This window comes from Gallinula chloropus (genome assembly GCF_964237585.1).
Source record: "Gallinula chloropus genome assembly, chromosome: 35".
NCBI classification, from domain to species: domain Eukaryota; kingdom Metazoa; phylum Chordata; class Aves; order Gruiformes; family Rallidae; genus Gallinula; species Gallinula chloropus.
In genome coordinates, this window is record NC_140120.1 from 1,271,122 (window position 1) to 1,285,089 (window position 13,968).

At 57.8% G+C, this 13,968-nt stretch overlaps 1 protein-coding gene across 1 annotated transcript in view; it reads right to left on the reverse strand.

Moving 5' to 3' along the window:
- Positions 1-13,968, reverse strand: part of LOC311203116 (scavenger receptor cysteine-rich type 1 protein M130-like) — a gene marked incomplete at both ends in the record, with an annotated part of 343,740 nt that overhangs the window by 15,655 nt on the left and 314,117 nt on the right. Inside the window, 7 exons of the mRNA XM_084277751.1 lie at positions 1,752-1,835; positions 2,255-2,350; positions 4,415-4,729; positions 5,342-5,656; positions 5,984-6,298; positions 6,382-6,698; positions 7,371-7,689. Of these exons, the coding sequence (XP_084133877.1) occupies positions 1,752-1,835; positions 2,255-2,350; positions 4,415-4,729; positions 5,342-5,656; positions 5,984-6,298; positions 6,382-6,698; positions 7,371-7,689 (1,761 nt within the window). The remainder of the gene's footprint in view (positions 1-1,751; positions 1,836-2,254; positions 2,351-4,414; positions 4,730-5,341; positions 5,657-5,983; positions 6,299-6,381; positions 6,699-7,370; positions 7,690-13,968) is intronic.

A 13,968-nucleotide genomic window follows, 5' to 3' on the forward strand; every position in this document is an offset into this window, starting at 1 on the left:
TTCCAATGTTTTTGGAGTTTGTGCTTGAACGAGACCTGGATCTTTGTGCCAGGATGCCAGGGAGATGCCAGGAGTTGGGGACATGGCAATGGCGTGGTGACCACCATCAGCACCACCACCACCATCTCTGGCACAGTAGTCGGTGGCCGTGTCATCGTCATTGACTGATGATGCGTATCGGGAGTCCAAACCATCTCCAGCCCCTTCCCAGGGAATCCTTATGCCCGGGGATCTTTGATGGTTGGATCAAGAGTTGTCCCAGTTGACCCAACCCTTGGCCATTGGCCTCCGGCTTTGACAGTTTCCCTCCAACATCAACCCCTTTCACCCCAACCCTCAACTGGTCACCCCAACCCTTTACTCCCTCAGTGTCAGGGCATTCTCTCTTTCCCTCCCCCTCCAGCGGATCATTTGGGTTTCTTGACAGTGGCAGAGATGTTACTCTGTGTGGGACTCCACATCAGTAGTTTTGGCAGCAGAGAGGCAGCAGGAGCCCCAGTGAGAAGGGAAATTGGGCTCCCCATTCCGGTTCCCCCACGTCCAGGCAGCCCTGCAGCAGCCCTACTGCTGCCATCAGCTGAGCACATCAGCAGAGGGGGTGCTGCTCTGTGAGGGTGGGTTTAGAAAGGGCACAAATGCCAGACTGGGACAGGGGTAAGGGAGGAGAGGGGAACATGAGGAAAGATCCCAGACACACCAGGGTCAGTGAGGAAGGAGAGGGAGGAGGAGTTCCCTCCCACAGAGTTAAGAAGGAGAAAAATACCCCTTCCTACCCCAAAGGCTTTAATAGGAACAAGTGGGGAGGCACAGAGTGACCACAGGAGAATAAACAGAGAGCAAACCCCGGGCTGTTTCTGCTGCCCCTGGGAGAAGGGAGATGGGTCCCTGGTGCTCAGGGCTCTCCCAGCTGCACAGACCTCTCCTCCCTCCTGGCTGCACCCAGCTGCATGGCCGGGACGGGCTGTGCTGGCCCAGGGCTCAGGGGCTGCTGTGCACTGAGCTCTGGTGTCACAGCCTTGGTGTCCTCAGGGGGATGTGCCAGAGACACCTCTTCAGCATCGTCATAGCCTGTGCTGTCCTGGGGAGGGGACCAGGCATCTCCCTCAGCTCCAGGGGCCTCAGCACGTCTCTGGGGGTGCAGGTGTGTCCCTGCAAGCAGCAAGGCAGCCCACTGAGTGATCGTCCCACGAGGTGCCCATCCTGACCTGTACATCACCTTCCTCCCTTCTCCTCACCAGTGGAGAAATATTCACCTCCCTCTTCCACCAAGGGTCCCCCCCAAGGGAAACACCCAGGGCAGGTTGGTCTCTTGCCAGACTGTGGGGTCTCAATATGGCAGCAATTCATCTGGCATCCCAGGAACACACAGCACTGTCTGTCCCTCTCACCTCCAGGTGCATCCCTGGGACCAGCTCCATCCTCTGGTGCCCTGGGCATTTCCCAGTCTCCTTGCCCAGACACAGGATCCTCCCCAGGCTCAGAAACCTCCCTGGCATCATCATAGCCATCTGCTGGGTCACCTCTGGGCAGGACAGGCATGTCTGAAAGGAGAGGGGAGATGCTGACAGTGAGGAGACACGTCCTGCAGAGCAGAGGAAGGGAGGATGTGCAGGGACATGGGCCCCAGACACTGGATTTGGCAGCACCAGAGGATTCCCCTGCCCATATCCTCCCCTGCTGCTCATGGTGACATTGGTGTCCATCACAAGTTTGCAGGGAGGAGAGATCCACCCCTTCCTGCCCCCCATTACCTGGTGCTGATCCTGGACCATCCTCCTCCTCAATGTCCTCATAGTGGGTCTGCATCTTGTTCAGGGACCCCTCTGAGTAGGAGCCTGGAGAGAGTGATGGAAGTTTTATGGGGTGAGTTCTGCTGACCCAGCTTGTGCTCAGTGCTGCTGGGGACAGGGGACCCACTGAGCCAGGGCTGCATTGGATGAGGGGTCAGGAGTTTCCTTGCTCTCCTGGGAAAACCCCAACTCACAGGGGCTCCCAGAGCTGCCTTGGGACAGCCCCTTCCCTCACCCCTCAGCTGACAATGGGATGTAGGGACACACAGAGAGGGGCTGTCCACTGGCTGGGACAGGATGAGCTGGTGAGGATGAAGCTCTTCTCCAGCTCCAAGACCTGGCTGAACCACACAGCCCCAATGCTGCAGGGACCTTGGGCCAGGGGGCTGCAGGGGGTCAGTCTTAGGTGGGGGCCAGGGGAAAGAGCCTTAGAGATATGGCCCCCATGAGGGACCCACACCCACCTGACATGCTGAACCTTGGCTGCTTCTCCAATGCTGGGCTGTACCCGATCTCCTCGTACAGGGCCTCAGGGAAGGGCTCCCAGGCTCGCTCAGAGGCTGCAGACAGAGGCAGGGCTGGCTCAGGGATGGGCAGAGAAGGGATGGATCCTGATCTGCTCCCCCTGCCCTGTTCCCCTGGCTCAGCTCAGGGCTGTCCCCACAGCACAGCCCCACTGTGCTCTCCAGTCACTGCTGCCACTTCCTCAGGAAGGGCAGTGTCCCCATGGAGATGGTCAGGGGCAGCAACACCCTCACACCCTCCCTCAGAAACAGCCCTTGTGCACCTCTGGACCCTGGATCCTGTTCCTGGTGCTGAGCTTGGAGCAGCTCCTGCCTTTCCTCTCCCCTGGAGCTGTCCACTCTCTGCCCAGTGGATCCATTACACAGCCCCTGCCCTGCTGGGGGGAGGTAAGGGTTGGGTGGAGGAACAGCCAGGGGTCCTGATGCTGAAAGGATGGGAGGTGCTGCCCAATGATTCTCCCAGCATCTCACACTCCCAGAGCCCCCTCCCCATCTCCCCAGAGCACTCCCAGTGTCACATCCTCATCTATCCCCCTGTATACCATCTCCCCAGCCCAGAGCCCCCTCCCCATCTCCCCAGAGCACTCCCAGTGGCACATCCTCATCTATCCCCCTTTATCCCATCTCCCCAGTCCAGCTGTTCCATTTCTCTCCTGGCCCCATCCCTGACTCCCCCCATGTCTGGACTCTCTCTCCCCCTTCCTGCTGGTTGCCTGTGGTCAGGCAGTCAATGGGGTGACACATGGGACTGTGGGCAGCACACACTCCTGTCCCCCCAGCTCTGCCTGTACCACTCACCGACACCCCACAGCCCCCCTGGCCTTGCCAACACACATCTTCACCTGGGACCATGGAGAACAAACCCACCTCTGCGCCCAGCCCTGGCACTCCACGCTTGCCCAGCCAGGAGGGCCAGGAGCAAGCAGAGAAGGGCTCCCAGGATGATGCAGATGATGACAAGCAAGGACTCTCTCCTGCTGCTGGTCAGACGGTCCCGGGTGGCATCTGCACAGGCAGGAAGCCAGAAATAGTAGCCCCAGGGCTGGGAGAGGTGGGGGGCTGTGACACCACAGTCCTGACCCCGTGACACCGGGGTAAGGGACCCCAGGGGAGAGTGATGGGGAAGGTCCCACCCTTCTGGGGGCTGACATCCCACCTCGGTAAGTCCTTCCCTGGCAAGGAGCCCCTTCCCCCTGGCTGTGGGTCACAGCCCAGCCCTGGGAAGAGCCGGCGCTGACACACAGGGCAGGTTACCTGCTCGGGGGGTTGGTGCTGCGGTCCTGGGTGCAGCTGCAGAGGAGGAGAAGGAGAGCTGTGGGTTAACTGGGATACTGTGGGTAATGGGAATACTGAGGGGCTGGTTACTGGGGACACTGGTGGGGTGGTTTCTGGCAATACTGGTGGGGCTGCCATGGGGGTCCCCCAACCAGAATGAACCCGCCCCCAAAACAGTATGAACCCCCAAAAACCCATTACATACCCCCCAGAAAATAGTATGAACCCTCCAAACCAGTACAGAACTACCCAAACCCAGTATAGACGCCCGAAAACCAGTAAAACCCCCAAAACATGTATGAAAACCAAGAAACCAGTATAGAACACCCAAGACCAGTATAAAACCTCACAAACCAGTATGAATTCCCTTAAACCGGTATGTACCGTTAAAACCAGTATGGAATCTCCCAAATCAGTATAGAACCCCAAACCAGTACACACCGCCCTCAAACCGGTATGCACCACCAATAAAACCAGTACAGAATCCCCTCAAGCCAGTATAGATCCCCCTGAAAACCAGAATGTACCCCCCAGAACAGTATGAGCAACCCAAAACCAGTATAACACCCCTCAAACCAGTATAGAACCCTGAAAAGCAGCTGCAGAGGAGGAGGAGAAGAGCTGTGCTGAGAGGCTGGGTGTGCAGGTCCCGGGGAGCCTCCTCTCAGACACCCCGGGGGTGTGTGCACGTGTGCAGACATCCCTGGCACATCCCACCCACACTGGCCCTCCTGTGGGGCTGCTCCTGCAGGGGTGGCCAGGCAGGAGCCCAGGGCCCTGCTCGGGGCCACGGGCAGGACAGTGCAGCCCCCGGGAGATGCTCACCCGAGCAGTTGACAGCAGCGTCCTCCTTATGCCGGCAGGCGCCGCTGTCCCCGGGCCGGGCCCAGCAGTGCTGCAGAGACGGCTCTGTGCCCCGGCACTCCACCTGCTCCAGCCAGATGGGGCCCGTCCCCTTCCCAAACGCCGCCTCGCCCAGGGCAGACACTGCGGGGCCACAGCCCAGCTGCCGGCACGCCACCGCCGCGTCCAGCATGTCCCAGGAGTCGTCGCACACCGTCCCCCAGGAGCCGCGGTGCCAGACCTCCACTCTGCCCCAGCACCCGCTCTCACCTCCCACCGCACGGATCTTCTCCCTGTCTGGAGAAGGCAGAGACCCCTCAGGGCTCCAGGGCAGCAGGCAGAGCCCTGCCAGGGGAGAGAGGCCTGCAGAGGAGCAGCTACCTGTGCAGCTCCTGGAGTTTGGGCACGGGGGATCCAGGGCCGGGGCCTTTCCTGTCTCTCTGTCTGTAGAAGGAAATGCCGTGGTGAGGGGCTGCAGCAGGGGGGTCGTGTGGCAGAGAGCGGGGCTGAGTTCTGCCTGTGCATCCCTGAGTCACCTTGCTCAAGGGGGCAGCTGAACCCCGGTCACTCAGGGGACACACCCGGCAATGTGGGGGACCCTGACTGCTCAGCCCCCAAGGGAGCCTGGTTCACAGAGGGCAGGATGGGGGACACTGTTTGGAGCCCTGATGGGTCTCTGTTGAGACCTCTTCTGCAGACACCTCTGCCTCCCCCAGGCACTGCTCAGCCTGGCTGCCCACTGCTGCTGAATGTGTGGGGTCTGAGAGCTGAAGGCTCCTTTGTGCCACCACCAGCAGCAGAAGGGTCTGGCATGGAAAGGAAAAGCCCCTGTGGGCTCTGTCTGTGTCTGACAGTGCCCAGAAGGGAGCAGAATCTGGGGATGCTGGTGCCTGGGTGGCTCAGAGTTACCCTGGCAGGTGATGTGGGTCTCATCGCGCAGGTCGGAGCAGGACTGTGGGTTCCAGGGAGTGGAGGGACACTGCCAGAAGGAGGTGTCACTCTTCCCACACTCCACACGATCCACCCAGGCATGGCCAGGCAGCGTTCCAGAAGTGAGGAATGGATCCAAGGATACTGCATCCCCGCAGCCGAGCTCCTTGAACGCCAGAGACACCGTTTGGAGAGTCATTGAGTTGGAGCAAACGCTGCCCCAGGTCCCGTTATAGAAAACCTGCAGGCGCCCGGAGCAGCTGCCGTTCTTCTCCAGCCTCAGGGCCACAAACTCTGGGAGGAGAGACACCAAAGGGAAGAGGATGGTGCAGGGATGTAGGATCAGGTGTGCTCCTGAAGCACCCAGACAAGGAAAATGCATGGCCAGACAGTCGCGCTGGCAGCCCCTGACAGACAGACAACCCTCTCCTCCCTGCTAACCCTCGGGGAAAACTCCTCAGAAACGCCATGTGGGACAGAGAGGACCTGTGTGTGGGTGTCCCCAGCATGGGCTTGGGCAGGGGCTCAGCAGCAGCCAGGGACTGTCTCGGCCATTGCCGGCTCTCCCCTTGTCCCCACCTCCCCTGTCCCTGGGCTCCCAGCACAGCTCCCAGCACAGACCTGAGCAGACGACTCCGGCGTCCTCTTTGTGCCCGCAGTCGGGCTGCCCCCAGGACCCTGCCGGGCAGTCCCAGAGAGCAGCTTCGGCCCCCGAGCAGCTCACGCTGCCCAGCCAGACCTGCCCGGCGCCTTCCCCGAAGGCAGCAGAGCCAACGGCCTCCACCGCCCCTCCGCAGCCCAGCTGCTGGCAGACGACGGCGGCGTCGGGCAGGTCCCAGCCGTCATCGCAGACGCTCCCCCAGCTGCCCCGGTAGTAGATCTCCACTCTGCCTGCACAGCGCCCGGGCCCGTTCACCAGCCGCACCCGACGGCTCCCTGCAGCAGGAAGAAGCCCAGCTGCTGTCAGGGGATGGTGCCCACCCAGCCCAGAGCCCGGGGGTCCCTGCAGTGCCACTCACCCCGGCAAACGACCCCCACGTCCTCGGCAATCCCAGCTGCCAGCGCGCTCTCGGGCAGGGAGGTGTTGCAGAGGGTCAGGTGGGGCTCATGCCCTGCGCACCGCACCCCTCGCAGCCCCACAGGACCCGTCCCTCTCTCAGGCTTTGGGGGGTTGTAGGCTCTCTCTGCCTCTCCACACCGCAGCTGCCGGCACACCACGCTGGCCTCCTGCACGTCCCACTGGTCATCCAGGACTCGGCCCCAGGTCCCGCGCTGGAAGATCTCCACTCGCCCGTCACACCGGCTGCCTCCACCCACCAGCCGCAGGGCCCCGGAGCTGTCTGAGCCTGGGGAGAGCAGCCATGGCCCAGACTCAGCAGCACCAGAGAGCCCAGAGACCTGCAGTGCCTCTCCAGGCTCTGGAAGCCTGATGGAGCCCTTGAGACCTATTGCCTGCCCAAGCACTCTGCATTGAGCTTTGGGGGCAGCTTTTCTCATGGTTGGTTTCCCAGGGACTGAGCCCTGCTGGGCAAGAGACTCTCTTTGCTCTTGGTGGGGCACAGACACCCAACATGTCCCTGCTGAGGCAGATGGGGCAGCTCCTGCAGGAGGGAGCAGCAGATGGTGGGATGGCCTGGGGATGGGCAGCGCCAGGAGAAGCCTTGCTCATCCTCTGCCCTGGCACTGCTGATACATGGGACACCCCACACATCTCTGCCCCTCTGCACCCCTGGGGATCAGGGACTGGGAGCTGGTTTGACCCCAAGGCTGCTGGTGGCTCCAGAGACTGACCCCTGCCCCAGGAGGGCAGAGATGTGAGAGCCTCAGTGTCAGCTCTCCCACCTCAGGGCATTCAGTTGGAACAGATCAAGCTCTCCAGATCACTCCAGGGGAAGAGAGGGTTTCTCCAAGGAGAAGCTCAGCCTGCGGCTGCCTTGGGATCCCTTGCTTTGAGTGGCCATGTCACACCCCAGGGGACAATGGGGGTAAGAGGCTGTTTTCCCAGCACTCACCTGAGCAAATGACAGCAGCGTCCCTGTCGTGGGAGCATGGGGAGGCTCCCAGGGCAGTCACTGGGCAGTGTCTCAGGTTGACTTCAGTCCCATCACAGTGGAATGACTCTCTCCAGGTGGGGCCGGTGCCTCTCCCAAAACGCCCTCCTCCAGGAAGGGCCTCAGCAAACCCGCAGCCGAGGTGGCGACAGAGAACGTGGGCGTCCAAGAGGTCCCAGTGGGAGTCACAGAGGGTGCCCCAGGTCCCCAGCACCTGGACCTCCACCCGCCCATCACAAGCCGTGCTGCCATTCACCAACCTGAACCCTGTGTACTCTGGGGACAGAGGAAGAGGGGAAAAGGGTCGTTGGTGCTCTTCACATATGGCAGCTGTAGGACTGGACAGATGGACAGCCTTCCCTCCTCCTCCTTCCGCATTCTCTTAGGGCTGCAGAAAACCACATCACCCCTCCTGCCTTCAAACCCAGTTGTGTGTCCTGTCCCCATCCTGCTCCCTCCCACCAGCTCATCCTCAGCATTCCACACCCCACCCTGAGTCCTTACTTGTGCAGATGACACTGGCATCGTTGGTGTGGGTGCAGGGTGGGTCCTTGCGGGACCCTGTGGGACAGAAAACCAGAGAGGATTCATTCCCCAAACACTGCAGCTCTCTGTCCCAGATGGAACCAACACCTTCTCCAAAAGGAGCTGCCCCAGGGATGGACAGGGCTACCCCACACTGCAGCTCTTCACAGACCACGTCAGCGGCTTTGGGACCAAAGTCTGAGTCACAGACAGTTTTCCACTGGTTCTTATCACGGATCTCCACTCGTCCTGAGCAGGGGCTGCCCCCTCCAACCAGCCGCACAAACCCTGGAGCAAGCAAAGACCCCTGTGAGTTCCCAGAGCCCTCTGGCAACGTCCTGAGCATGTCTCACCCCATCTCTCAGCTGGTTACAGGCAAAGAGTCTCAACCATCCCAGACGCTCCCAGTGGGTGCTGATGGCACAAACACACCAGAGCCCCTCCCCGCTCTCCAGAAATCAGCACAGCACTGGGGGCTGGCTGTTCTCCCACAGCCACAGGCACCACTCAGATAAACTGCTGCTCTTCTGGAGACCCTGGGGTGCTGGGCACGGGCCCCAGACCCCGAAGCACCCATTGGTGATGGGCCCAAGGAGATGATCCCATGTGCTGTTGGCTGTGGCATCCTGCTCTGAATCACCAAGGTCAGGCCCAGGAACCCCTTGGAGCCACCAGAAATGCCCCCCAGTCCCAGAGGGTTCTGCAGTGTGGGTGTACCCACAACTACTGTCTGCACCAGCCCCCGGCTCCAGCACCCACCCAGGGAGGGATCCTCATCAAGGGCAAGAGCGTACCGCAGGTGTGCACAGCACCCATCTCCCTGCTTTAGGCACCCACAGAGGGTGGGCTGAGCCACAGCAGGGGTCAGCCTGTTTCAGGTTCCTGCTGGGCTTTCTTTGGGGACCAGGGTACCCAGGAATGAGAATCCCAGCTCAGCAGTGTGACTGGCAACACTGGGCCCTTCTCCAGAACCCCCTTGCTTCCCTGATGGCAGAGCCAGGTCCCCTCCCCCATCCTGGCCACAAAAGTGGGGAATGGACTGTACCCTTACCTGAACATGTCACTCCAGCATCCCATCTGTGATGACAATGCCTTCGAACCCATTCTGTTTCTGCACTCAGACAGGGCAGACTCGTTGCCACGACAGTCAACATCAGCCATCCAAATGGGGCCAGATCCTGGCCCAAAGTGTGCATTCCAATGAGGTTCAACAGCATCCCCACAACGCAGCTGCTTGCAAACCACTGCAGCATCAGTCTTGTCCCAATAGCGACCACACACTGTCCCCCACTGCCCCTGTTGTTTCACCTCCACTCTTCCAGCACAGCGACCACCACCATTTTCCAGCCTCACCTCTGCAGCCCCTGCAAGCACAAACATGGGAACCTTCAGGAGACCACTGAACACTAGACCACAGGTCTGGAGATGCCTCCTTCCCAGGAACCAGTGTGCATGATGTACCCTTCCATGCTGTCCTCAGGGCAGTGTCAGGCTCACATTTGTCTCCAAGGCTTTCCCCATGCTGGAGGTGCTCAGCTCTAACCCCACTGGGTTATTCACAACCCCACAGCCAGCAGCACCTCCTCCAAACTCAACCACCACCTTCCCCTTCCCACCCATACACTGTGCCCAGATCTTCACAGGGCACAATCTCCCCACAAGCCCAGACCCCCCTGCAACAGCCCTGTGCCCCCAGACCCACAGGGAAAGGCACAAATTCAGTTGACTTGAGCACTGTCTGCCCCTCATCTCAGTGGCACCTCCAAAGACACCCCATTCTCAGAGATACCTCGATGTTCCCACTAGTGCCCGCTGACCCCCTCTGTGGGACAAGGATGCTGCACTTACCCCTGCACAGCTGAACCCAGAGCAGCAGCCACAGCACCCGAGGGGACAGGAGTCCCTCCATCCCCAGCCTCAGCCTTCTGTCCTACTGGAACAGCCCTACAGCACGACACTCCTTGTCACAGCTCCTGGGGACCCACAGAGACGAGAGTGATGAAAGGGTAATATATCTCTTAGATGCAGACCCAGCTGCATGAGGAGCCAATCAAAGCAGCAGCCCCTTTTTAGTCGTTATCGGGAGGTATCTCCCCTCCGACACAGCCCAGCCCTCCAATGAACTCCTCCAGCTCCCTTCATGACCATATATGAGGGACACAGAGGTCCCGCTGCGCATGTCATGGTCACTGGGGCAGGGGATGGTCATGGGACAAGCTGGGTGTGGAGGAGAAATGGGTCTGTCCCCGCTCGGTCCCTGCTGGGGGCACTGGGAGCAACGAGCATCTCCTCTGCTGGGCTCATCCAAGAACCCAAGGCCAAGAAGGTCCAGGCACCGCCAAGCCGTGGGAGCCACGGAGCTGGGACTGCTGCGGGTCTGTGTCAGGCTGGAAAGGAAACAGCCCCTGCTCCTGCTCCAGCCCCGCTGTGCTGGGAGCAGCAGCTGGGAAAAGCCCTTGGCCAGGGGCAAAGCTCCAGCCCAGGAGTGCTGGCTGGCCCCTTCCTCCCCGCAGAGCCCCACGGCGGGTCCCTGGCAGGAGCCCGGGCTGGGCCATGTCCCTGCCCTGGCAGCAGACACACAGCCCAGGGGCTCAGCCGTGTCCCTGGCTCTCAGCGTGTCACCCAGGGGCCGTTATTCCCCCCGGGCAGAGCGGGAGCTGGAGCCTGCAGGTGCACAAACCACAGCCCACGTGACCTCGCAGCGCTCGCCCTGCTCCCCCCGGGCAGCAGCCTGTGGTTTCCTGCTGGCACCGTGCCCAGGCACATCCCTGCAGAGCCCTGAGACAGCCCCAGCCCCACTGCTCCAGCCAGGGCTGCAGCTCCTGAGCCCTGGGATGCCCCTCTGATGCACAGGGCTGCTCTGCACCCAGCCCATGGCCACGGGCTGCCCTCGGCCATGTGACCTCACACCCTCCTGCTGCCACCGCTCTCTGCTCCTCAGTTCAAGGGATGGTGACCTCACTCACGAGTCCCTGTGTCCCACGGGGGTGGGTGCTGTGTGCAGGCTTCTGGGGATGAGGGTTCTTCCTGAAAGCCTTATTTGGGTCGTACTGGCCATATTGGCCCATGTCTGCTTTTGATGACGTCAGAAGGGCGCCCACAAGCCATGTGCCTTCTCTTGGCATCACAGCTACTCCAGCACCAATGAAATCACAATGTCACACACAAGCCATGTGCACACTCCTGGCCCATCCACCCCTCAGGCAAAGGTGATGTCACAGCATCTACCACTGCCATGTCCCCATTGATTCAATGAGATACAATAATGCTGAGTCAATTGATATAGATTTAGCTTAAGAGACAAATAATATAACTTTAATATAAGAAGAATTTGCTTGTTTTGAGAATAGAAAGAATTTGTGTGTTTTAGAGTAGATTTGGTTTGGATTTCAGTAGGATATGGCTGTACCTGTGGTTGAGAAACTATGGAGAAAACTGCTAAGAGAGAAGAAGACATCCAGCCTTCATCCCTGAATCCCACCAGAAGACCCCCTGAGTGTCCCTGAGCATGCTCTGTCTGGGAGGAGTTAATGGAAATGGCTTCCTGGGAGTAATTTGCATCCCCCTGCCTTGCCTTAGAAATGTACTGACTGTGTGTATGGATCCAAGTGCCACAGCAGCTGGAATAGATTTAACTGCTTTCCACATGCTGATCCTTCTTTTGTAGGGAATTAGAGCCAGTCCTAAGCAAAGTGCATGAGAGAGAGCAGAGGGGATTTGTCAGCACCACTCAGGTGCGACCTCCAGAGCTCTGTGTGGCTCCCAGCTGTGGGCAGGGATTCTCCCTGGCCCTCCTTTTGTTATTAATACATTATCATTTGTTATTAATGCATTAGCATTATTAATAATGTTTAAAAAAGTTTATAATATTTAAAAATATTTTAATATTTTAAAGATAAGATTATTAATAATATCTTAAAAATATCATAATATTAAAAATATTATAATATTCAAAATTATAATATTGATAATAATGTTTTAAAAATATTATAATATTTAAAAATATATCTAAAAATTATAATTTTATTAATAATATTTTTAAATATTATTATAATAAAATATATAATATTAAAAAATAAAATATTATTAATAATATTTTAAAAATATTACAATAAAATCATTAAAACATCAATGAAAAGGAGAATCTCCCACCTTTATTGGTTGGGGGGGGATCCATTGTGATTGAGGATGTGGAAAGGTCTGTGGTACTTGATGCCTTTCTTGCCTGTCTTTAGGAATCAGAGCAGTTTCTCTCCTGATATCCAGACCCCTGAGTGGAAAGATGGGGACAAGAAGTGGATGGAAGCCCCCAGCATCCTAGGAGATCCCCCTCACTTGCATTTCAAAGCCTGTCTGGTTTCAAATGTGGTCTGTTGGATCCACCCTCCCCAACCTATGACTCAGTTTACCCCTTGGCTTTCATCCAGGCTCTGGCTGCTGAAATCAGCCAACTCGCACCCCCCAGGAAAAGCACCAGGTGTCCAGCACCAGGTTTCTCCTTAGGAGCTGGGTGGCCAAGGAGATGTCAAGGATGCCAGGCAGCTGTGCCCTGTGCATGGCCACCATGGGCAGGGAGAGTGCCTGAGGCCTGCTGGGCACAGGGGTGCCTGGGGACCAGCACCCCAAAGGCCTTCCTCCAAAGGGTGCTGGGCTAAGGGGTGGTAGACAGGGCTGTGGTGGGTGGGACCACGGTGGGTGAGGTGTGTGTGGGCGGGGCTCCAGTGGATGGAGCTTTGATGGACAGAACATTAGTGGGAGGGGCTTCTCTGGGTGGAGCTGTGGTGGGAGGGGCTTCAAACCTGGCATGGGATGGGATGGGATGGGATGGGATGGGATGGGATGGGATGGGATGGGATGGGATGGGATGGGATGGGATGGGATGGGATGGGATGGGATGGGATTGGACGGGATGTGAAGCGAATATGATGTGTTCTGCCTGATGAGCTCTGACCTGGGTCTGAGGGTTCCATGCAGGAGAGCAGCTCTCTGCAGTGCAGGTCCCAGGCCCAGCCAGGAGAAAGTGGCAGAGATGGGCACAGCTGCACCAGGGCTCAGGCAGGGACAGAAGGCCCCTGGCTCAGCTAAGCCATGTCCCTGGAGCCCTTGGCAGGAGACAGTGTGGGTGCAGGTCACAGGGGAGGTCGGTCCCAGCCAGTGAGACCCACGAGCCCCCCCAGGATCCTGATAGAAGTAGATTTTGAAGTTTCCAAGCCATAGAAAGTAAAATGTGGTCAGTCAGTGACTGTAAATAATACTTCTGTGTACATCAGTGCCCCTAATTGATTCCTTGATGTGTGGAGTACAGGCTTCTTGAAGGGTTATTCCATGCTCTTTGCACCAAGGAAAAGGAGTCATTCCCAAGGGAAGCAGTGGTTCCTGTAGGTCCCTGTGACACCATCAACATCTAACTGAAACTGGCAGCTTGGCTTCCTCTCTGCTTGCAGTGGAGCAGATGTTCACACAGACTCAAACCGAGCTGGTGAGGTCGAAGAACACAGGCAGCCACAGTTGTGAGCACATTGCCTGTCCCTCAGAAATCAGTACCAGTGATCCTCCCAGAGAGGAAAAGAGTGGCTTAAAGCTGGAATTTCAGGCAAAAGGGAATGCACAATGCCTACCACTGTTGTACTGAACATCTCTGAAGTTTACACCATCCTTAGAGAGATGGGGCTGAAGGGCAGTCAGAAAAATGCTTCCTTCAGGTCCAAGTCAGTAAACCAAACCAAATTAGGTGCTAATTCAGTTAGCAGTGGATATGGATCTGCTACTACTGGATATAAATCTTCAGTTATTTTATTTATATCTCTGAGATGCTGTACACTTCACATTGACACTTGTTAAGGTACCGCTCCTGTCTCCCCAAAAGGGAGGTGATGTATCTCTGGCACCTCGTGCGCTTGGCTCGAGTACACAAACAGCATTCATGGCAGATCGGGCAGGCACTAATTCCTGCTCCACACACAGGCCACCTGATATTATTTGACCCTGTACTTCCTCCCATCTGCTATTGATTTTTCACACTCTTTAAAT